Genomic DNA, 24664 nt, shown 5'->3' with positions numbered 1-24664 from the left:
TCTGGACCGGCAAAAGTGTGAAAGGTATATACTTACTTGCCTTTTTTTTTCGCTAGCGCTTTCGTTATACCCTGATTTCTTTTGTTGGAAGCAAATTTTTGCGGTTTCCTTTATAGACTGTTACACAGTTTTCTATTTCGTGTTAGCACAACGTTTTTTGCTCACGTTAAGCTGATTTGGAAGCTGAAATAAAAAACTAGGTATGTACTACGAGCGTGAATCCGAAATCGTTCCATTTTTAGGTGTTTAAAGAAAGTGGAATAACTATATTATTAATTATCCCGCCCGTTTCGCCCTTCCACAAATAAGATCCACTTCTTATTTGTGGAAGGGTGAATAGCGACCTCTAAAAAATTTTTTTGAGCTGATTTTTTGAGGAGACTCTTAAAACATGATAAACTAACATATTTTCACAAGAGACACTTGTACAAATTCTTGACAAACTTCGGAAGATGTTATGCGTTCCGAAAATGGTGGTAACAATGCTACAAGGGTTGTTATTAACGGAAAGGAAGTTAAATGTGATAAAATAGAAAACGAAATGTGTATTATTATAAATGTAAATGTTAATGTTAATAAGTAAATAAATTAAATTTGATTTATTACTGGTTTATTATTTTTTCCGTATTCTACAAGTGAAATAGAGTTACTTTATTCCAATAGTGGATCACTTCATATGTGTCGATAAAAGACGATTATAAGGTGATTGTGGATAAAATATATTTTTTCAATTTTCTGTGGGCTCTTGCAATGAAAAATAATTACTACGTAATATATTTTGAACTACTCTACATTGCTATTGTTATCATTAGCCCAACGTAAATTTGAAGTGGTATAACTTACAGAATTACATAGTTGCATGTCCCAAAATAAGAACTGATTGAATCAAACATTATATAACCTTTTGGTTGGCGACTGAATGTTTAAGACAGCTAATTTAAAAACAGTTTAGTGGAAAATTTTCATTATCGCAACGAAATTGCAACCATTTTTCAAATCAATAGGTAAGTGCCTACATAACATGTAAAAAGTAAAAAATTTTGTTACGAATATTACACAACGGACAATGTACAGATCAGTAACCGCAATGAGAATAATAAATTGAATATGAGCAAGAAATAACGATCATAATACAGAACGGATTAACAGTTCCAGTAAAAAATTCTCTGTAGGAAATATAAAGATAATTATTCGAAGAAAGTTATTTTATAAGACTCAACATAATAAACTTTTTTTTCACAGAAAACGAAGAAAGTAAGAACAACTTAAATAATTTCTGTCTTTAAGTGTACAATGTTAACCAATAGATACCGGACGTAAATAACCTCAAGTTGGTTTCCTGCCATTTTTATATGCCCGAGAAAAGAAATAAACGGCAATAAGAGTAAATAAAAAATTAAGGAAACAAATATTTACACTGCAACGACCAGTAAAGGATTCGGTTTAGAACGTTTTTACATAACCAACATTTCTAACTCGGTACGCAGCTGAATCTACTTCAAATACATAAAAAGAAAACAGTAGTTAACAAGTACAGGGTTAAATGTGGATTGCAAATGTTGAACTACTTTATCTGTTTTATTTTCTTGTTGCTAAACGCACAAACGTAGCCACTAATTGGTAGAATTTTAATACGATAACATAGACAAACTATGCAAACCAATAATACCATTTTTTAACTGATTTTTTTTATACGTTTGAGGTTTGCTTCGCAATCCTAAAGTTTTGATTCGATGTATTATTGTACCAGTATGATATAACTGAATAAGTACCTCAGTAACATGCAAATATTAAATATTCAATAATAATAATGTTGAAAATAAATAAAATTCTGATTAAAACATAGTGAACTACAGACGAAATCATAATAAACTTATAGGGTTCTCTGTATGGAAGTATTTGCTTTAAACCAACTTTATAGAAGAACGAACAATTAAATTGGTTAAAAACCACTTGATTTTCACCAAAAAAAAACGATGTAGTAACATAACCTTTCGTAAGGCTGTTGTAAGAAAAGTATAATACATTATTTTTTAGGTTTACCAGAACGTAATTCCACATCGTTTATGAAATAGTTTAAATAACAATTGACTTAGGCACATCGATAAAAAAATTGAGTGTTTTTAAAATTATGTTGTGTGTATGTTACATAATGTAATTAAAATATGTATAAGACTTTCATATTTAGATATTAGGTACAGGGTCTTGCAAAAAGTAATGCAAGTTGTTGTAACACTGATACTCGTCTGTCAAACATATGTCACGGAAAAATTTGAATAGACTGATGTATATTTAGAGCAAAAATACATTACAGCTTCTAGAAGCTACTTCTTTCTTGTTTTTAACTGAAGTTAGTTAAAATGTCAAATTCTTCTCTTTTACAACATATATTTGAATCAACACAGACACAAAAATGTTAAAGAAATAGGCAATAATAGAAGCTAAAAAGTTAATCTTGGTTCAACCCAAAAAATAACAGGGAAGAAATCATTTTTGAATTGACTAATTAGGCTTTTCAAATAAAAGAAATTGCCGAAAAGAAGCTTCCATAATTTTAACTAAAAACTATATCTACATTATATTTTTTAAAAACTGTAGTTCTCTATACGAATATAATTTGAAATTTTCTTTATTGCTTTGCTATACTCCACTCACCCCTGACATTATTGAAATAACATTTCCGAGTCTAGTTCTAGAAATTATTAAAACTTTTTCAGAACCCAAGCATCCGTATATGTAGAAAAAATTGATACGATCCTAACAAACTACAAGCCGTATAATACAGTTGCAGCCGATTATCCACGGGTTGGTTTCTCCTCAGTTTTTTTAACTCTAGTGGAAATTAAATTTAGAAGAAACCAAATGTGTGTCACATGTATAGATTGTCCCAATTTTTGTGGACATTGTCGCTGGAAGGTAAACGTTTTCTTATCTACCACAAAGAAAAATGGAATTCGTACTGTTACTCAAGCTTTCGTATAAGATATAAAAGCTGGACCAGTCGCTATCAGAATCATATCAACGATCCCACAAGCACAACCATGAACGCTTTGGTAAGATAACATTCATATTTTATCCTCAAACTTATTTTAATAATAATTGATAATACCAAAATTGGTCAAATTTGTGCAGAAACGATATAAATAACTCGGAAATTAATTAATTTAACATTTATTTTCTGGATAATGGATTACTTTAATTTGCCGGAAAATAAGGCTTTTATAAACGTCTCATCCTCATATAAATATTTCATATGCGCTTCTATTTTTTTTAGACTTGTCTTGACTTGAAATTACAAACAAATTTGATATTTTTTAATTATTTGTAGAAGAGAATGGATAGTTTATACGCTTTAATTTACTTGATTCAGCTTAATGAACGTGGTTTGTAATTTTATAATGCAATTAATTGACTATAACAATTTAAATTTGATACAGATAGTTAGAACTGATGTGGAATTTTCAACACCTATAGTTTAATGAATTTCTTTGTTTATATCTTCTTTTCATTTACTTTTCTTTCAATGCGGATGATTCCTGAATTTGTTAAATTATATAATTTTTCGTAGGTTTTTTTAATTAAACTTTAACTGTAGGATTGTCTAGTGTCTAGCTTGTCTTTAAAAAGTTGTAAATTGTGAATTATATTTTTTGACTGTTTATTTGTGGTACAGTTTTAGATTTTGTTCTCTTGATTGAGTATGTTGTCACCCATCAAAAATAACAAAAAATAGTTAGTAGGTATTCTTGCACCAAAATGGTCAGTCAACGTTTTTTTACAAAACAATTTTTGCATAACAAAAAATGTCGCACTTAAAAAAGCATCTAAATATAGAATAAAAAATGCAGACCTCTCTTTTTTAATTAGGTTTGATAGATTAAAGTATATTTTTGATACCATGGGAGACATAGTCAAAGAATTTTATCCATAATGCAGGTTTTTCCAAATTCAAGTTTTTAAATATTTCTTTCATATATTAATTTTTGTACATAACAAGTGTACATGTCAAATATTGCTAAATTTTTTAATTTTTCTTGAAAATATTCTATATTCTATTTTTCAAGACCAATAATTACCAAATACGACTCACTAATCGAGACTCTTAGTTTATTTGAAACCTTTATATTAATTTTAATCAAGGAATATGTAGAAGTCAGGCAGTCAAATTAAGGGCCATGCAATCGATAACCATGTAGAGCTGTGGACAATAAAATATAAGTATTTATAAATACTTCTTTTTGCTAACACCCGAAGGTTTTATTATTTTACCAGTAATCTTAATTGTTTAGTTGTTATAATGCCTACTATACAGGGTGTTTCATAATGACGTGCAAATATTTTAAGGGGGTGTTTAAAAAGTAATTTTAAGGAGGGTACTTCCAATACATTTTTTCGATTTAAGTCGAAATAATTAGCTTTTATTTTTTTTTTTATTAAATTTTTAGTTCATATTTGCTTAGCTTTTCCTATTAATAGAAAATAATTGTTGCAAAAAGAATGTCTAAAATGACGATCGTTTTTGGTAGGTAGTAATTATGTGTAAGGCAAGAAAAAATAACTTATTTTTTGTTCGTAAACCATTAAGTATACGAAAAAATGAAAAAGTAAAAAAAAGTTTCTAAATGAAATGTAGTATTAAAAGCTGTTTTTCTTGTTGGAATTTCCTAACGTAGAAAAAAGTTGGGTGAGAAATAAAACCAAGGGGTGCTCATTTCCATCATCCAAAGACATAAACCAGGAAAAAAAGACTACTAAAAATTACCATTCAACTAGTTGTTAACGTGTACCAAAATTCAAATTTCTAAGATTAACCGTTTTCGTGGAAAAAAATAATAGCTAATTTTTTCGGCCATTTTGAGATGTGTATATTTTCTCAGGAAAATTACTTTCTAAACACCTTCTTAAAATATTAATACATCATTATGAAACACTATATAATAAATTTAATAATAATTATTGAATTATTGCGGTAACTTGATTTTTTCTTAAATTTGTTTATTAATTTTTTATTCTACATTGTACAAATGGTTCAATTTTTTTATGAAGCTTTAAAAATAGACAGAATATTGAAAATAATTATGGTATAGGCAAGTATCTTGAAATATGTTCAAATAAAAAGAACATATGTTCCATTTTTTTTTTGAAATTTTAACACCCTTCACAAACATGCCTGATGCAATTTTTTTTAAATATTTTTCCACATCCAACTTTACTTTCTACTTTCCAATATTGCAGGTCCTTGTCACTCTCGCCGCTCTATCTCTAGCAGCAGTGTCAGCCTATGGCCACGGCTACGGAGGTCACTCAGGAGGAGGCGGTGGAGGACACGGGGAATTCATCTCCGGAGAGCACGTAGGTCCCTTCCACGTAGCCGGACCCTCCTACGGCCCATCCCAAATCTCAGGACCCCATTTCGCCGCTGCTGGAGTATCTGGACCTAGCGTTGGACCCGCTTCCGTTGACGGACCAAGCGTAGCCACCGTAGGAGTCTCTGGTCCCGTCAACAACGGAGCCGTCCTTTCCGCACCAGCATTCGGAGGTGTCACCTTCACTGGAGGAGCCGGAGGTGGTGGTGGTGGTGCTGGTGCTGGTGGTGACGGTGCTGGCGGTTGTGGTGGTGCTGGTGGCGCCGGAGGTCACTGTGGCGGCTGGGGAGGTCATGGAGGTTACGGGCATGGACATTACTAAGAGGATTTGGACTGGCGACGTTTGCGTGATATTTTCGTTTGTAAATAGGATTCCTTTGATAAATGAAAGCATCGCCGCACTACCTTAGAAGACTAATATTTTTGTACTATTCTGTATTATGTGTTTTGTATGTTTGTATTTGTTTGCAATATATGTTTCTTAAAGAAATTAATTAATTTGTTTCCTTTTAAAAACAATGGGACTATTCTGTAATTTATTTACTTATTTAAGACAAAAGCTTTCATGACCCCGTGAAAACCCCAATAAAACTTTATATTTAAGACTAAATACGTTTTACCAAGCTCAATAAGCTTGCATAGGGAAAACAAAGTAAGTTCTTCATAAATAGGATGAGTTTTACAATAGCTTTAAGCATTTAACATTGACAACCTCCTGAACATCATTCTTTAGGCTTGTTTTGGGTTTATTGGCTTCCTATGATAGCAATATAGCGTTCAATAGTTTTGTAAACAGTTCCTAAAATCATGGTGTCAATAAGACGGCTTAAGACTGGAGTTTTGTAGACAAGAAATAGCATTTTTAAAAAGATAATGATAGAAAAAGTAAATCAATCCAAAAAATGACGAAGCGTAACATTAAACTAGAGCAACTTCCTTTAATTTTTCGCACTGAAAGATCACGAAGAACATGTAAACATCCGAAAATGTAGCTTTCCTGTTTTGTCCAGCAAAGTTGTAAAGATATTCAATAATTGTGATTAATGCATGTGTTAATAGTTTCTAAAAGCATCTAATAAACCTTTGTTGTCGACAATGTTGAGAATTTCTTATTCAATTTGTAACAAATGGTTTTCGGCTTTTTTTCCATGTAACTTTCCATCATCACGAACTCTCTAAATGAAGATGATTGTACTAAATTTTGTAGACATCATTCCGCAAAAAATGGCAAAGGTGGCTGTTAGAAATGACAGCAAACATTTATTTCCTCTCGGTTGTACCAATGTATGGTTAACCCCTAGAGACCCACATCAGAAGTATCATCAATTTCCAATATAAATATTTCTGTTATTATAAAACTTTTATTAGACTGCTTCTTTGTTTTGAAGTCGACTATAACCCCTTGAAATTGTGGGTACACATGTTCGCAAGTGACCCATTTTTAAGCATTACGTCAAGAGCGCCAGTAGGACGCCGCCGGAAGCACCAGCGTTCCAGGAAGGGTCTACGGCGGACTGGCGTCGGCGAGCAAATGCTTACTCATATACCTACGACCGACTCCACACACGGGGTGTCTCCAACGAACACTCACCCCGTCAACACGTCTTTTTCTATACAACTTAGTTTTCAATAAAATAGTTTATTATTACCGTTGAGAGAGCGTTTTATTTTTGCTGTACAGCGAAAGCAACCCTCAAAATTATAATAGCACTTTCAAAAAACAACTGCATAGATAGATATACAGTATGTCCGCGGTAGAGTGGAAAAGAGAGAAAATATTTTTATTTTTCATTTTACGAGGAAAAGGCATTCTTGATTAAAATTTTTGCTTGTCTTTAAAATGCGGTTGGCATGGAGAACCTTCATCTTGCATGTACAGGGTGATCAGAAAATCGATAAATATAAAAACCGCTCAAGAATAAACTGCCTTTGTTTTCAACAATACAGAAATATGTTATTAAGGGAAGTTGCTTAGAATTGAAATTTATATTACAATTTCAATTTGTGTATGAATCGGCCTACTTTGATAGCAAGGACAGTAAAACATTTTTATTTAAAATATGCAATTGTTATTAGTGTTAGTTTATATTATAGTAATATATTATTGTGCTTGTTTTCCTTAATTGTATGAATTGCTAAGTACAAACTAAGAAACAAATATATAATTTATTAAGAAGTTTGGAAATATTTCCGTTGCTCATACATATTAAAGCAACGGCATTAAATAAAAATTACTGAATACAGTTCTTCATGCCAATTACATTTGAATGATGAGCATAAGTCAGTTTATTCTTAAACGATTTTTATATTTACCCATTTTTTGATCACCCTGGACATGCAAGATGAAAGTTCTTCATGCCAACTGCGTTTTAAAGACAAGCAAAAATTTTAATCGGAGTGCCTTTTTAAAATAAAAATATTTCCTTCTTTACCCTCTAACCGCGAAGAAATAATTTAAAAGAATTTACTGCTGAATTAAAGACCTATGTGAATCGTATTTTAAAAAAGTTCACTCAAATATAGTAAGAATCTAGTTGATAACAATAAATTCTAATAAACAAATATGTTCAAAGAATAATAAAACTTTTAAAGATATAATTTTATTATTTGTGAGATGCACATCACCCATACCTCTTGTCAACTCATTTATATGCTCCAGTTAAAATATCTTGTCGAGGTTGATTTAAAACGTATTTTCACGCTCGATCTAGCAGCCCATACGTAGGTACCTGCTTTTTTCTTCCTGCATAATTTGATACTTTTCAAAATTTATACTTTCTTAGCACTGAGAGATTTTGTTATTGCGAATTTGTTCCGGGTCAAATTGTACAACAAAATTGATGTTAATTAAATTTCGATACAAAAAAACATATTTGGTGGCAACACTACTTGTACCATGTAATATCTTGCTAATTTGAACAGCAAACTCTCGCGGATATTGGACGTAATACAGAGAGTTCGGTGAACACGGTACTGGCCATAATTTGTTCATTTAGTTTTGATTCAACTTGATTTTATTTTTTCAGTTTGTGAATAAATCAATAATGAATAATAATAAGAATGAATCAAAATGCAGCAAGGAAATTTGGAGATAAAAGTAAAGACATCTCAATGAAAAGTTAATGGTAAGTTTTGATAGAGTATTAGGAATTATATAGGGTGTCCTTTAATTCAGCTCAGTTACTTTCAGGAAAAATTAAAAATTTTTTCAATTATCATCAGTCTTTTATACCACGGACATATTTTCTGGTGAGAAAAAAATTTACATTTTTAGTATCTATAAAAATGGAGAATCCAGGCAACATATTTTAACAGAACTTCTATTGACCAAAACAGAGAAATAACCAGTATAATTCAAAGAGCTTTCTTAAAAAATTGCGTTATTTTTTACCTGAAATATAGAGATCGCTAAGAATACCTGACCCTGTAGAAATATGAGGAAACCACAGTAAAAAATGTTTAACCAAATATGACACTGATGATTCAACTGGTTTTGATTTAAAAAAAGTCAACAAGTCAGTTTCCAGTTATTACGCATCTTCGTAAGTAGTCAAAATTGAAGCACTATTATATTTATCACAATGCAGCTTCCTAACATTTCCAATCTCTATGTGTGACTGATGAGTTCAGAGAATGGCAATTCAAAATTTACTTCTCAAGTAAATCATGGATATATCTCGATATGGAAATAAGTTACAGAATTATACTCATATTCTGTTAATTATCATTTATTTAATTAGCAACATTGCACCACCAACATCATGACTCGAGTTCATCCCGAAAAAAAAATGATAAAAAACGTGTTGGAGAAGAATGTAAGACATACTTGTCTAATGAAATTTCATAGTTGCATGCTCCTGTTTCTTTAACTACCAACAGTAATTGCAAATTATTTTTAGAAATAGGTGAAAATGAAAACGGAAAAAATGGAATATGTCGACATAATTGCATTTGGTCGTGTGAATGTGTCATGGTTTGATGTGTTGTGAGAAAGACAGAAACTAATTCCAAGTCATTACCTAAGCCTCCAAATTATGTATATAAGCTGGGGTGAACGCTGTTCAAACCACACTTTTGAGTCAGTAGATCAAGACATCTCAACCATGAACACGCTGGTAAGACACGATTTATATTTAAATTTTTTTTTACAATTTTTTCCATTACAACAGTAGTAAAACTTTATTGCTTTAAAACAATCGGCATGATTGGTTTCAAAACACGTTAAATATTTTACTTCGTTAGCTGTGAAGTTACACAACCCTTTTTTTATGGGCTGTAGAGTTTTTTGCTACAGCCAAAGCAGGACTGTTACGAACATTGCGATACATATTCATTTTTTCTAATCAAATGCAGAGTTTGTCAGATATTTGGTAATAAGTAAGTTCACGGTTGATTTCCAATTAAAACTAGATGTTTTCAACTTAAAGAAATTTAAAATAAATCCTTTTGCTTTGAAAATCGGTTTAAATACGAGTATTTAATAAAGAAAAATAATTGAATTGTTCACAAAATACCATTCCAGCAAAGTTCTAAACAATAATTCTTCATTATTCTCCATTTCTAGATGTGTTTTAAATACATGTATCCTTGCTACTTTGCACTCTCTGAAGCTGTTCAATTAATTCGATTTTCTTTACTTTTAGGTGCTTGCTACCTTTGTCGCCCTATCTATAGTGGCAGTCTCATGCCATGGCTATGGCCATGGCCATGGAGGCCATGATGGCGGTCATGGAGGACATGGTGGGCACGGTGGACATGGTGGACATGGTGGAGGACACGGTGGACACGGTGGTGGTCATGGTGGACATGGTCATGGTGGACACGGTCATGGCGGACACGGTCATGGCGGACACGGTCATGGCGGACACGGTCATGGTGGACACGGTCATGGTGGACACGGTGGGCATGGGCATGGTGGCCACGGAGGTGGACATGGCGGTCATGGGGGTCATGGCGGACACGGGCACGGTGGACACGGTCACGGTGGCCACGGGGGTGGACACGGTGGGCACGGTGGACACGGAGGACACGGTGGAAACGGCGGAGACGGACACGGCGAAACCATCGTCGGAGAACACGTTGGCCCCTTCCACGTAGTTGGACCTGCCTACGGCCCATCTCAAGTCACCGGACCCCACTTCGCCGAAGCTGGGGTATCCGGACCCAGCGTTGGACCCGCTGCCGTTGCAGGACCTAGCGTAGCCGCCGTCGGAGTTTCTGGACCAGTCAATGAAGGAGCCGTCCTTGCAGGACCGGCCTTCGGTGGTGTCACCTTCGTAGGTGGAGGAGATGGTGGCGAGGGAGGCGATGGCGGCGATGGTGCCGGCGGTTGTGCTGGTGGCGGTGCCGGTGGTCACTGCGGCGGCTGGGGAGGCCATGGGGGACATGGTGGTCATGGAGGTCATGGAGGACATGGGCATGGACATCACTAACTGTAGAAGGACTGTCTTGTTCAAGAACCCTCAGTAATATTTTAACTTGTAGTTTACTGTTATCGATCATTTGAAATATTACTGGAAGTTTACCGTTGCAATGTTACTACTGATTTATAGTTTTTGTTATTAGCTAATGTTTGTTATATCTTTTTTATATGTTTGCAATATACTTGGAAAATATAATAAGTACTTGTTTTCTTTAGTGAAAAAAAATATCTGTGGCCACTGTTGCTATATACTTAAAAAATAAATTACGCTAAAGTAACTAATAACCATATTAAGGTAATATCCCCATATTACTTAAATGGGACATTTATATGCGCAATTTTTTGTTCAGCATTTTAGAAAATCTAAGCAAGTTAGAAACGATATCTCTTCACTGTACTATTTATATAAGTTTTCGTCAGGGCATAAGACGACTGGGAATACATTCAAAATAAGAAAAAAAGCACATTTTTTCAGATGTTAGCAATCTTATCTAGAGGTTGAATATGTATCTTTTCCATACCTAATTTCTGGTGTCGAAGGACATTGTTCGTCTGATAAGATTTTTTAAAAATTATGTTTCTTTATTTTGTTTGAATGCCTTCAAAAATAGTAAAAACATGTGAGAGTTAATAATAGAATATAAGTATTTTTTAAAGAAAAATGTATTCCATAATCAGTATTCAAATACATTTTGCCCGCTCCTAAAATATTTAGTAATATTGATTGATGCTGGGAACTACTTTTTCAGCTACCGCATATTTGTCTTAATTTCACGTCATCTGAAAAGAGCGTTCGAATTCAAAGGCAAATGGGATAAATAAATGAATAAACAGCATTTTAATTTAATGCAATAAAATGTTTGTTTATGCACGACTGTTTCTGGTTATAAACAAAGAGAGAATTAATCTAAAACCTCATATTTCCTTCAGCAGCAGCAAGCACCGTAAGGCTTTGTATTTCTATTTTTAAGGCGGATGTTTTGTTGTCAGAAGGGGAAAATAACATTTTAAGTTAATATAGTATTTGTCTATCGTAATAATAGTGATGTTCTTACTTACTATATTTTAAGATCCTATGATCTTTAGATTTTTCGAAAAAATCTTGCAATATTAAGAGATTCTTCATCAATTTAGTACTGTAAGGAAAAAACACTTTCAAATTAAGTCCCATCAAACAACAGGCACTATATCTCAATTGAAAGGAGATTTTATCTTTAAAACAACTTATTCTGTCGCGTTGCAATAGTTTATTCAGTCATTTTTAAGAAGATGTAGGCCTAATTTATTATAACTAGCATCGAATACAAAAAATAAACCCAGATCTATCCGGAACAGAGAAAACATTCAGAAGGATAAAAATACCCAGAATTGTTCGTTATAATTGAGAAAAACTTGTTTTGACGCAAAATGCAGAAAGCATTCGCAGTAGAAGAAACAAAACTGCAGCAAAATGCCATGAATTAGAATGGAACTCGATTTGAATCGCTTACCAATGAGCGAATTTATTTGAAAAACATAAATGGGATAAGTTAAAAAAGAGTTATACACATTTCACTCGTTCTTTTGTACCACGCTCTAGTAAATATTACTTCTTCTGAACCCTGAAGCTGCTGTTTTATGTAGCTCAGCGAAAGAAGAAGAAGAGCGGTAACTATTCATATTTAATCGCCCAAAAGCACTGCCTTTAATCATTCCTGGTGTCGATCTTTGTCAAATGTGATGGTAAAACAACAAGAATATTTCTATGAAACATTACATTATTTAAAGAATTCAATTCATTCATTATTTATTGTTTGCATAATTTAATGATTTCTGTATGTCAAGTTTGTTGTACAATTAAATATATTTAAATATATCATTTTCAATTTTTAATTGCTAGCTGTTTCCAAGATAAACATAATTGTCCACATATAATTATTGATTGTACTCTAAGATTATGCTTTTTGGAGAAACAAAACAAATTTCTATATTTTTTTTGCCAAAATAGCTAAGAAACTGTGAATAGGATCAATAGCAGAAAAAGAAGAAAAACCAAATTTTGTATGGGTGCTCCATGAGACAATAACAGAAAATATTGTCAAGCTGTAATAACATTTGAAATTTTTTGCGGTCATATTCACTAAGAAACTTTTATTGAACTGGTATCTGAGACATTTTTTATACTTTGGGGCAAATATTTAAAAAAGTGATATTAATAAAATGAAGCGAATCATGGTTAACTTATCTTCTATAAGTTTATAAACTTTCTATATGTTACATATCTTTTTTATCTGTTTTTATACATACATCTTCGCATATGCTTTGTAAAATCTCTTTTGCGTTTTTGGGGAAACTGGTCCAATTTTTGCGATACGTCAAATTATTTGATTCCTAAAACCATATTAATTATTGTATTATAAATATTCATAAAAGAGACTTAGGCGGCGTTTTACTCTACTTCACTCTCGACACATATTTTCTATTGTATTGAAACGCATGAAATGAAATTAGGAATGGGAATTCAATAGATGTCGTATCAGTGTGCTGGCTGTATAAGGTAAAAAAATGGTTATTCCAAAAAAAAATTAAATTGCTATCTAAACTCTAAAATTTAATAGGTATATAAGCCCGTTAGACTTAAATGCCACAGTATTCAGCTACCAGACACCAAAACTGAAAATATGAACTCCTTGGTAAGAATCAATATTCAATTTAACCTTAAAAATGTTCACAGTATAATAATTCGAAAAGACATATGTTTTTTATGTGAAAAAACAAGTATTATTTCTATTATATTTGTAATTTACCTCAACATATTTGTGAAATTTAAAAATTTATAATTTCCCTTTTCTACGTTAAACAAAGTAATACAATTATTTACAGTGAGGTTAAAAAACCAGTAATACTCAACCTATTTACATAATCATAACAAATAAATGAACAAACCGACATTGAAATCAAACAATTATTAACTGATGTAATAAATATTTATTTCCAGATCGTTCTTTTCGCTGCCCTATCCATAGTTGCCGTTTCTGGCCATTACTATGGTGGAGACAAACCCTATCGCTACTATGGAGGATTCGAATCTCAAGGATTTGCTGGCGCAGGAAGTCAGGCAACAGTAGCGGGAGCCAGTGTTGGTCCTTACAACGTAAACGGTCCTTCCTTTGGACCGTCTGAAGTCAGCGGACCTCAGTATGGTCCTTCTAGGGTATCGGGACCAACCAACGAACCTGCTTCGATCGTTGGACCTAGAGTCGCAGCTGCTAGTATTACTGGACCTGTAAACGAAGGCGCTGTGCTTTCTGCTCCTGTTTTTGGAGGCGTACGATTTGTTAATAGAGGTGGATGGGTTGATGGTGACAGTGGAGAAGATTGGAACGATCATGGATACGAGCACTGAATTTGATAGATTTAATATGACCTGTATTTATGGCACGTGGAATTGTGTATCATATTTATTTTGTACTTTTGCAATACATCTTTTATAAAAAATTAGTGTGTGGTGTCATTTTAATGAATGAATGAATGAATGAATTAATTAATTAATTAATTATCTAATGTCTAAGAAAACTGTGGCCACTAAAGAAAAAAACAGTGATATTTTTTTACAATAGAAGACAAAATCTACAGAGTTATTAAAAACTCTTTAAGTTTGAGGCATCTTGAAACAAGGAAAAATTTGACAGAATTGCATATGTCGAATATGAAAACTGTTTTTAATGAGTTGCTAATTTGTTGAGATCCATAATATGTTTATTTTGCAGCTTTAAATGTGAGACTTCTTTCAGATTATGGTTTATTTATTTAACTATTTGTTAATGTGTAAAGAAAGTAATGAATAATGCAACTCACAACTAATACATCTACATTCTTTAGTTCTTTTGAATATGATTTATTTCATGTGAAGAAATTGCTCATTGAAATTAAAATATTTTTTAAACTCAATTTCACTATTTCTCCCTATATAAGAAAAAATAGTATTCTCATCTTCCACACGTTTACTTAAATATGAAGGTCAGCTTCCCTGTTCCTTTTCTTTAGCAATATTTATATTTATAACAAAGTTTTGAAAAATTTGCTTCGCGCCTATCACGGGCAATTAAATTATTAGTTTTAGTTCGTTACGAAATAAGCCACTTGAATAAATAAACCATGTTCTTGACCGGTATATTTATTCAACTGAGAGCGCTACTACTGACATTAATGCAATCGTCAATGAGGCAGTTAATTTTTGAAATTCACAGAATTTCGTCCATTGATGAATAAATACATTTCAAGCAGAAGTATGAAGATCGTAAAAATTGTAGATCTAACCCATTTTTAACAAAATTATTATATTTTCTGCATTATTGACACGTGGGAAATAACTACTCTGCGAACTATGAACCGACTAGCATTGAATCACACCCGCAATATCTAGTAAACAATTAGTCAGACATTAGTAGAACCACCAGACACATACCGATAACGAACTCATTACTATACACCTCAGGTCAGACGATCGAATATAAAACGCAATTTTGCTTCATAGTAACTTCATATTAGCAGTTCGTTGTCTGCTAATTTAGCAGCATTGAAGGCCTTTGTAGGTTATATGTCCCACTATGATTGTACATAGACACCAAAAAAGTTATATCATTTGTCGATTATCTCATCTATAACATACTGACGAGAACTTATAAGTTCGAAACTGGTATATGCCTGGTGGTTCCATAACAAATGATCAATGATCGATGACGAATGACGACGGACCTTTATTAGATAGGACGAGCGAAATTCTCTGCCAATTTGGCTAAATTGAAGATTTAGATTTTTGGCAGCAATAACCACTTAAGAATTAACACACTTTATATTTTATATCTCACCCATACTGATAAAGCAGGATACAGAAACCGCTTTCATATAGTGACTATTTCTCACTTAATAAAATATATTTATTTATTTATTGAAATATTGATTTACTATAAAAGACAATAATATAATTTTAAAACTGTGTAATTAAATATTTCTGAAAGTTTTCATTACCATTCTTACTTATTACTAAACAGACTCTGATTCAAACGAATTTTTAGATGAATATGCATTAATTACTGTATGTTACGCACATATGTTTTTTGGGCTGTGTTTTCTAATAACATAATAACACAAACAGGAAGAAATCTGCTGTACCTTATACTATTAAGCGACAATATCGTTATAGTTTTTGTTGGCAACTATTATACTGAAGAAAAAAGAAATTCGACACAATGAGGAACTGGATGTAGGTCATATAGAAACATTTTTGGTCAATATTACCTCATACCTCATATGAACAAAAGCAAACATTTCGAGTAACAATGGAAAAAAGTCGTTTTGTTTTATTTTCTATAGTTTAAAGTAAGCTGTGTCTAGTATAAATACTGGGACCTTTGTTTTCAATACCACAGTTCTGTTCGTAGCTCAACATAACTTCCACATATCAACAATGAACTCCTTGGTAAGAATTTTATTCTTAATATGCATTATTTTCCGAATTATTTTTGGAAATTGAGAGAAAATCGATTTTTTAACGGGAAATATAACATCTATTTACATCCACATTACATTTCAAGACAAATCAAAAGTATATTGTTTTTTTTTTCATTTTATTTTATGTAAATAACTCAGGGGTTAGAAAAAAGTCGATAAAAAAAAGAAATATATCGGAATTTTAAACAAATTCTCAAATACTTAAACAAAAATATCAAAATGCACTGAAGAAAAATGAAGTAATACAAAAAAAAAAACGAATATCTTCCTACAAAATAATTAGATACAATGTTATTATCTCCCTTTCGAGACAAAAATTTTTAGTTAAAATACTTTGGGTGTTGGAAACAATTGAGTATTAGATATTTTTAAAAAAATTATATATACATATGACATTTGTTACATTAATTAATAATTATTTTTCTTTAGACTGTCGTACTTCTTGCTGTCTCATCCGTGGTAGTCTCCGGATACCACTACCACGGCTACGGTGGACTTGGTGGTCAAGGACTTGGGGGTCAAGGGTTTTCAACCGGAGGAGAATCCATCTTGGGGGCCCAAGCAGGACCCTACCAAGTAGCAGGCCCCCTCTACGGACCATCCAGCGTCGATGGCCCACATATTGGACACGTCAAAGTAAGCGGACCAACCTCTGATCACGCCAAAGTTTACGGATCCAAGGTTGCCGCTGCCCACGTCGCTGGGCCCGTAAATGCGGGTGCGCTTGTTTCTGCCCCAGTTTTTGGAGGAGTCAGATTTGTGGACAACGCTGCCGGAGCTGGAGGTGCTGGCGGTGTTGGAGGACATGGGGGATATGGTGGATATGGGGGATATTATGGACATGAACACGAATACCACTATTGAATCGTTTCACTCAAAATAACTTGGCCCCAATGCTTAGAAATGTATATAATTTGTAGTTATTACTGTTATGGGTGAAGTGTATGTGTTGATAATTTTTGTACTTAAATAATATTTGCAATAAATTGAACAGTTACATCAAAATATATGTTTTTTTTAATCCTAAGGAATACTTATGTAATATTCTACCTTTTTTGCCTTTCTATTTAGAAAAAAAAATACTAGTGTTTCTGAAATGTCACTACCATTCCATTCCATATTCTCCATTTCATGGAGAAGTCAAGAACTTTAAAGTCATCCGCGAGTTTGTGGAGTGAATACTCAATGATTAAGGTGAACTATTTTCATAGAGGAGGACGTGGATATATCAAAATACACCAAGCTCCTTAAAAACAGTGTATTAATAGTCTATTTGCTATAGTGGGAGCATATAAAATAGTATTCCTGTTTTGGAAGAATTAATTAGACGAACATAAATAATTTTAATACAGGGCAAATGAACATCTTTGGATGTAGCTGATGTTCTGGACCAGCAGCTGACTGAGTGAAAGTGTATTTATACTCCAACAGATCGCGTTGGGTTCGTATCTATACACGTCGACTTTTTCCGGTCTCTCCGCTTTCCTAATTCTCCCAACCAAATTCCTATCTTTGTTCTTAGTATTCCCTAATAATATAATTGCTAAGCAAGTGATCTAGAACGAAATACCACAATGAGGAAATTTCAGCCAAATGATCTAACAAGCCACAATTCAAGATAATGCGGGGTCTATTTAAAGTCTCCCGAATATCGAAACGCGGTAAATAGACTGAATAGTTGGAATTGAAAAAAGGTTACCAAAAACCGCAGCTTATACAGGCCGTCATCAATACACGAACAAAAGATCTAAAAGAAATAGACAGGGAATATTTTATCTTGTAACGTTAACTGTGACAAGTATTCTTCAATGGATTAATCCAGAAGCATTTTAGTGCATTATTGAACAAAAAATGACTATTTTATACTAACTTGTTTCATTGACTAATGAAATGTGAATTATTACCACAAAATATAATCTCAAACCACCATTTTATCGCAAGAATGATTCTAGCGATATGATTTTTAATATTTACGTGAATGATCCATTGACTCAAATAAATGCAAATAAAGAAATTATACCACTATACGGAAATGAGTTAGAGGAATGTAAAGGGAAAAGTGGAATTAGTATTATGAATGTTATTAACTTTTTTTAGCAATAAGTAGAATAAAATTATATTGCTACTTATTAGGTAAATTTCATATTTCCATATAAAAACAATGCCAGCTCTGATAGATCTATATTTATAAAGATATTTTCAGAAAGAGCATAAACGGTTCAGCGTAACTAAACGTAAGAACATGAATTTTAGTTAAGAGTTAATATAGGAATAGTATTTTACGTACTAGTTCGTTTTTCATACATTTCTCATTTAAAATTGTTATTGTCGAACTTTTATATAGTAAAATTGTTATTTCATGGTACTTTTTATAAAATCTCAAAAAACTGACTGTCTAAGAAATGGTTACAACCATATATTTAAATTAGAAAGTCAACTCTAAATTATATTCTAAAAAAATAAAGTACTCGACAATTAGGTTTTCAGAAAAAGACTTTTTTAATATATTTCTTGCTATAATTATTTAGGATGATTATCGTTAAGAAGGCATTAAGATGATTTTTCCGAGTGATGTTATTAATTTCTTTTTTTGCAGCACTATTAATCTCTTCACTATCAAATTATATTTAATACAAAACTTCTCTAATGTAGAATAACATATTTACAGATTAAATGTAGTTTCCAGTTGTTCTTATCCGTATTAATTAATAATGGCAATAATGTATCAATGAACATTTAAATTAAGTTCAATATCAATTAATTTTTAACACCGTTTAAGTATCGACACAAAAAAATCGCTAATTTATCGAAACCGTGACAGCTTGTATATTTATTGTTTGAATAAATATATGTAATCCTAAAAGGAAAAAAAAACTGTTTCTGTCATAAGTGAATTTGGTCATGATTTTCACTTATGGGTGTTGCACGTAAATATTGGTTTCTAGTGGCAAAGCTGCAAAAAAACCGAATTTCATACTATTACCTAAGATATGAAATTAAGTAGCTATATAAACCAGGGCGACCGTTTTTGAATCACAGTGTTCATTCAGTTCGTAGAGTCGGCAAGATATCAACCATGAACGCCTTGGTAAGAGAGGATTTTCTTATCTCATACAGAATCAGTGTTTAATCGAATGTTGGGCAGGATTATATCGTTAGAACCGCGGGTACATCATACTTTGATCATATTTAATTTCCAATGTCCTATCAGATATTTTACAAATATTGGATACATTATTAATAATTAAAAAGTATTCAAATACATCACATGAACAACATTCTATAATAAAATCAACTTTTTTCGTTATTTGAAGGTGAACTAAATAATTTTTTATCAATTTATATCTTTTATCTATAACTGTATATTTTGCACAGGATATTGAAAAAATAGAATTAGAAATCAGTTGTCTTAAAATTTTTTTTTGAAATTTTGAATCGTTACTTTTTCTAAAATCACATATTTGTTTCTATCGAAGAAATACAAATCAAAAGATTAAAATTATTATTTTTGGTCAATAATGATACTACTTTTATATTCATTAATATCTATTTAGGTATGTTAATCTTAAAAACGATTTACTAATATCGATTTCAGTTGAATATGAATAACAGTGCCAATACAGCTTCATTTTTGAATTTTCAAAAAATTTTAGTTAACTCTAAGTAAAAGTACTTTCATAAGTATAAAAAAATAGGTATTACTCACGGCTGTGTGTGAATGTGGATTGATGGCTTAGCCAGAGTTATTTCGGGACAATAATACTCTTTCTCTTTTCTTCACGGGATATGGATATTACACTACAACGTTTTCATATAATATGTACAAAATGTTTTGAAAACTATTCTACCCAAGATTTACATTTTTATATCCTTTCGTTTTTCTTACAATTTGTTTATGTTAGTATCGTGGTATAGGGAGTTTACAATATTTATATCTGTTTGGTTTTGTTACTATTTATTTGTTAGTAGGTAGATTTTCTTGTCATATCATATTGTCATTGTCATATTTTATTGTATTGTTGATAATTTCATTTTTATTTTATTTATGTTTCTTAATTTTTTTCTTGTTTTATTTCTTTTACTTTTTTAATTTATTTATTTTTTCCTCTCAATTCTACAATTTAGATTATTTACTTTTACATATTCTTTATACAATGGAAATCTCACAATTAATGTACCTGATTTTCTTAATGAAAACAGTAAACCAACAAAATTAGTACGCAGAAGACCTAATCAATTAAGTAAACTTTAACGGGACATTTTTTGTGCGTACTTAAATATATTTCAAAAATTAAAATGATTAAGTTAGGTATGTAAAAAGTAAGTCAGCTTAGAATAGAAAAAAATAGAATAAAAGGTAGACAATCAGTCTAAACTTGTGATTTGGAAAACGAATTTTTGTTGTCTAGCTTTTTTTCAGTCATTTTAAAATTACATGTTCATTTTAAATATATAAGAAAAGTGCTCTTTTTAAACAAAATCGATCTTAAAAGATGTCAAACTACTTCTCTAGACTTTACGTTCAAAAACAAGAAAAAAGTTCTAATAATATTGACCTTTATTGTGCACTTTTGAAGAGGGCCTTTGGATCATCATTTATTGGAACTTTTTTCATACTTTTCAACATAAAATTTAGTGACGAAGTCTGACAGTCTAAATATAAAATGTTCAACATTTTTTATGAAATACTTTTTGAACTATTTTTGTGGTAATATCGATTATTATTGATTAATTAACAATTTTTAAGATTATATTATGTCTTAAAGATATATCACATGATTTGCATATTTGTCTACCAATTCATATTCTTGTATTTGATTTATTATTATGAATGAATTAAACATTCACACATTCACAAACCGCGACCAAACATGAAACCTCGTATTCTTTGGTGAATTTTAAGGAGAGTCTTTCCTATAAAGTCTTTATATAAGACGCTTCGTTAAAAAGATACAGGGTGTTAAACTTTAAAAATCATTTTTAATTTTTTTAAATAATTTAAAAACTGTTAAGTGAAATAATTTGAAATTGGGCACATATATTTATGCAAACATTGTCCAAAATCTGAGGGATTTTCCTAAAATATACATACTTCAGTGACGGAAATTCAGGGTATTGGTGGCATATTATTCAATTTTTTTTTTTCATTTCAAAATTCCCGCTTTTATCGGATACTTCCAGTTGTAGTCACTTGGGGCGCTACAATTTGTAGTTTTAATACTGAGATCCTACAAGTTTATAATTCCTTTTATCTATTTTATTGATTTACTGACTAAAAATTCAAGTATTCTGTTGGAAGGAAAACAACTAAGTATCGTTTCTTTCCAGACCATTGTAGCTCTAGCCATCTTCTCCGTCGCGGTGTCCGGCCACGGCCATCACGGGCACCACGGAGGTGGCGGCGGAGGACATGGAGGCGAAGGGCACGGAGGAGACGGACATGGAGCGACCATCGAGGGCCATCACGACGGCCCATTCCACGTCCACGGACCATCCTACGGACCATCTCAACTCAAGGGACCCCACTTCGCCGAAGCTGGAGTATCCGGACCTAGCGTTGGACCCGCTTCCGTTGAGGGACCTAGAGTAGCAGCCGTCGCAATCTCCGGACCAGTCAACGAGGGAGCCGTCCTCTCGGCTCCAGTCTTTGGAGGAGTCACCTTCGCCGAAGGAGCTGGTGGTGGCGGCGGTGCCGGAGGCGAAGGCGGTGAAGGCGGCGCAGGAGGACACGGAGGCGGATGGGGAGGTCACGGAGGACATGGAGGACATGGAGGTCACGGTCATGGGTACCATCACTAGGACTGGAACGCTGCGTTTTTGTTGACACCTCAAATAGTACCTTAACTCAATGGTTGAAATTTATTTATGTTGAACGGTTTTGCAATGTTACCATTGTTTTATATTTTTTTTACCAGTTTATCACATGTTTAATAAACGAGTTATTACAAATTTCAATTTTTTTATTTTAATCCTCGAAGTTTTATGAGGTAAGCGTTAGAATTCCTCAGGGTTCAGTATTGGGACCTTTAATCTTTCTGACCTTGGTAAACGATTTACCTCAATATATCAGTACAAATGTAGTAACTTTCTTTGACGACCCATGACGACCTCCAACAACTAATCAAAAATTTGTTGACGAGTTTTGTAAATTGATTTGAAAAAAACGACTTAATAGTTAACTTAACTAAAATCCAGTGTCTTGAATTTCGTTGTTTGAATACACCTTATGACTTTCCATATAATTTTTTTGTCGACAGTGCTATAATAATCTCAGTTAAAAGTGCGATTTTTTTTAGGATTGCAAATAGACGATAACCTAAGATGGTCAAAAAACCATTAAATCAAACATATTACGCTATCTCCAAAATTAACTAATCAGTACCACTGTGTGCTGTGATAAATGTGTACTATAGTTTTGTTTATAGCCAATTAACATTCAGAGTCATTTACAAATGGTGACCAAAAATGAAACCTTGTATTCTACTATTGGTGAATTTTAAGAGGATTCTTTCTTGTAAAGTTTTTATCTAGGACGCTTCGTTAAAAAGATACAGGGTGTTAACCTTCAAAAATATTTTTAATTTTTTTAAATAGTTTAAAAACTAATAAGTGAAATAATTTGAAATTGGGCACATGTATTCATGTAAACATTGTCCAAAATCTGAGGGCTTTTCCTAAAATTTACATGCTCTAGTGACGGAGGTATGTACAGGGTATTGGTGGCATATTTTTCTAAATGAAATTGTACGCCACTGATTTACTGTAACAACCATGATATTTTCGGATTCGTCTGTCAATTTGTTTTTCGAAATTTTTTTACAAAGGTCTGATTTTCGAGTAAAACTTAAAAACTGAAAAATTTTACATATAAAAATCATTTCAAGAAACTGTACTACAGCAACTAAATTTGTCAGCCTTTTTGAGCTATTGATAATAAAAATTATATTTCCTCTTAGCTTAAAAGAACAGATCTTGGAAAAACTACTTTTATTTTTTGCTTATTTTAACTAAGAATTCGTTTCTTGAACTTGACATTTTAATTAAAAAAAAAGTATAGTGCTGTAATTTGAAGAAGCTGGCACAGAATATGCAGATCTAACATTTATTTAATGTATTTCAAATGCAATAGTTCATTTCAGAGTTCTTTATTAGAAAAACGTTCCAAAAATTCGAAATTATATATATTTTGTAATCTATTGTGACTGTTCCACTCCATATTTCTCAAAAAAGCGCGTTCTCAAAACTGTAAATAACAAAATTAAGAAATTCATTTAACAAAACGCCGATTCCCTACAAAAAGTTCAAATAACTATATCAAATTTAACAGGAGAGCACAAAATATTCGTTTCAATTTCATGCATTGAAAAAAATTCCTTACCTGATTTAATATGCTGAATGGTTATGCAGTATTTTAGCCGACTTTGGCTGCCAAGGAACTGTGGTATTCGTAGAAAAAGAGAGGTAAATGACATGACGCAAATAGTTTAACAGTTTCAGTTTATTTATTATTATTGTTTTTTAAAATATTACTACATACACAATCACTAGTGTATATTAAATTTTTTCGCAGAGAAGTTATCAAACATTTCGGGTTAGTGTTACACCAAACATACATTTGACTATACAATGGCCCGATAAGAACCAGAATACCTTTATACACTTTTTTTGAGTCGCATGATATTAAGTTTGCATATGGTGGATTATTGAACCAATTACTATGGCCCAGTTGACAATCTTTGGCCCGCTGTTATTTTTTTATTACAGACTTTTTTTATTAAAATGTATCTCAAATTTCATCAATTTATAATACAAAATATTACTTTTTACAGGAATCTTTGACCTGCCCATTGCTGTTCTCGGCCTAGACTCTGTAGGGGCGGACCCGCTATTAACCATCTTTAATATTTAGTTATCTTTGAAAAGAAAAAGAAAGCTTTTGAAAAATCTTAGTTGGATGTACTATATAAGGCCTATGAAATTGAATTACCATCACTGGTTTACTGTGCCAACAATTATACGGTGTGAAATTTGTCTGACTTGACTCCCTCCCCCCAAATTCTTTTCCGCGAATTGGTAAGTGGTGGTAGAGAAACATTGCGTTAAAAACGACATATCTACTTTTACTTCCGATATCGAAAGCACAATGCATTCCTTCTATAATAGAAATTGAGTATTTGTTGGTACCTGTACCAAAATGAGTTACGGAGACAGAAACGGCAAATAAATTTGACATTTTGTGTAATTAAATCATCGCTAATAATCGTGGGATACATTGCGCAAAATATTAATAAAAGCAGAAAATTAGACGCATGAATGACGTAACCTTATTTGGTAATTATTTATATCGTAGTATTAGTTAAGGTATGAAACTAAGTGTATAAAT

The 24664-nt window shown here is 32.2% G+C and overlaps 5 protein-coding genes across 5 annotated transcripts; all 5 read left to right on the top strand.

Moving 5' to 3' along the window:
• The first annotated feature begins 3041 nt into the window (after positions 1-3041).
• LOC108905355 (glycine-rich cell wall structural protein 1.8-like) lies at positions 3042-5860 on the top strand. Its single transcript, XM_018708185.2, has 2 exons — positions 3042-3053; positions 5236-5860. Exons 1-2 carry the CDS (start codon positions 3042-3044, stop codon positions 5686-5688), a joined length of 465 nt encoding a protein of 154 aa, XP_018563701.1. The 3' UTR covers positions 5689-5860.
• A 3603-nt stretch (positions 5861-9463) lies between these two features.
• On the top strand, positions 9464-10798 carry LOC111691355 (glycine-rich cell wall structural protein 2-like). Its single transcript, XM_023454019.1, has 2 exons — positions 9464-9481; positions 10010-10798. Exons 1-2 carry the CDS (start codon positions 9470-9472, stop codon positions 10796-10798), a joined length of 801 nt encoding a protein of 266 aa, XP_023309787.1. The 5' UTR covers positions 9464-9469.
• A 2637-nt stretch (positions 10799-13435) lies between these two features.
• Positions 13436-14209, top strand: LOC108905417. Its single transcript, XM_018708253.1, has 2 exons — positions 13436-13460; positions 13766-14209. The coding sequence occupies exons 1-2, from the start codon at positions 13449-13451 to the stop codon at positions 14171-14173; spliced, it is 420 nt and encodes a 139-aa protein (XP_018563769.1). The 5' UTR covers positions 13436-13448; the 3' UTR covers positions 14174-14209.
• Positions 14210-16237: 2028 nt separating this feature from the next.
• LOC108905354 (uncharacterized PE-PGRS family protein PE_PGRS54-like) lies at positions 16238-17145 on the top strand. The gene is made up of 2 exons (XM_018708183.1): positions 16238-16249; positions 16711-17145. Exons 1-2 carry the CDS (start codon positions 16238-16240, stop codon positions 17143-17145), a joined length of 447 nt encoding a protein of 148 aa, XP_018563699.1.
• Positions 17146-19332: 2187 nt separating this feature from the next.
• LOC108905413 (cold and drought-regulated protein CORA-like) lies at positions 19333-22214 on the top strand. Its single transcript, XM_018708248.1, has 2 exons — positions 19333-19369; positions 21610-22214. Exons 1-2 carry the CDS (start codon positions 19358-19360, stop codon positions 22078-22080), a joined length of 483 nt encoding a protein of 160 aa, XP_018563764.1. The 5' UTR covers positions 19333-19357; the 3' UTR covers positions 22081-22214.
• The last annotated feature ends 2450 nt before the right edge of the window (positions 22215-24664 follow it).

The sequence above is a fragment of the Anoplophora glabripennis genome, unplaced genomic scaffold (assembly GCF_000390285.2).
Source record: "Anoplophora glabripennis isolate ALB-LARVAE unplaced genomic scaffold, Agla_2.0 scaffold42, whole genome shotgun sequence".
Classification (NCBI taxonomy): Eukaryota; Metazoa; Arthropoda; class Insecta; order Coleoptera; family Cerambycidae; genus Anoplophora; species Anoplophora glabripennis.
The sequence above is the reverse complement of the archived record's forward strand: the minus strand, read 5'-3'. Positions and strand labels throughout refer to the sequence as shown.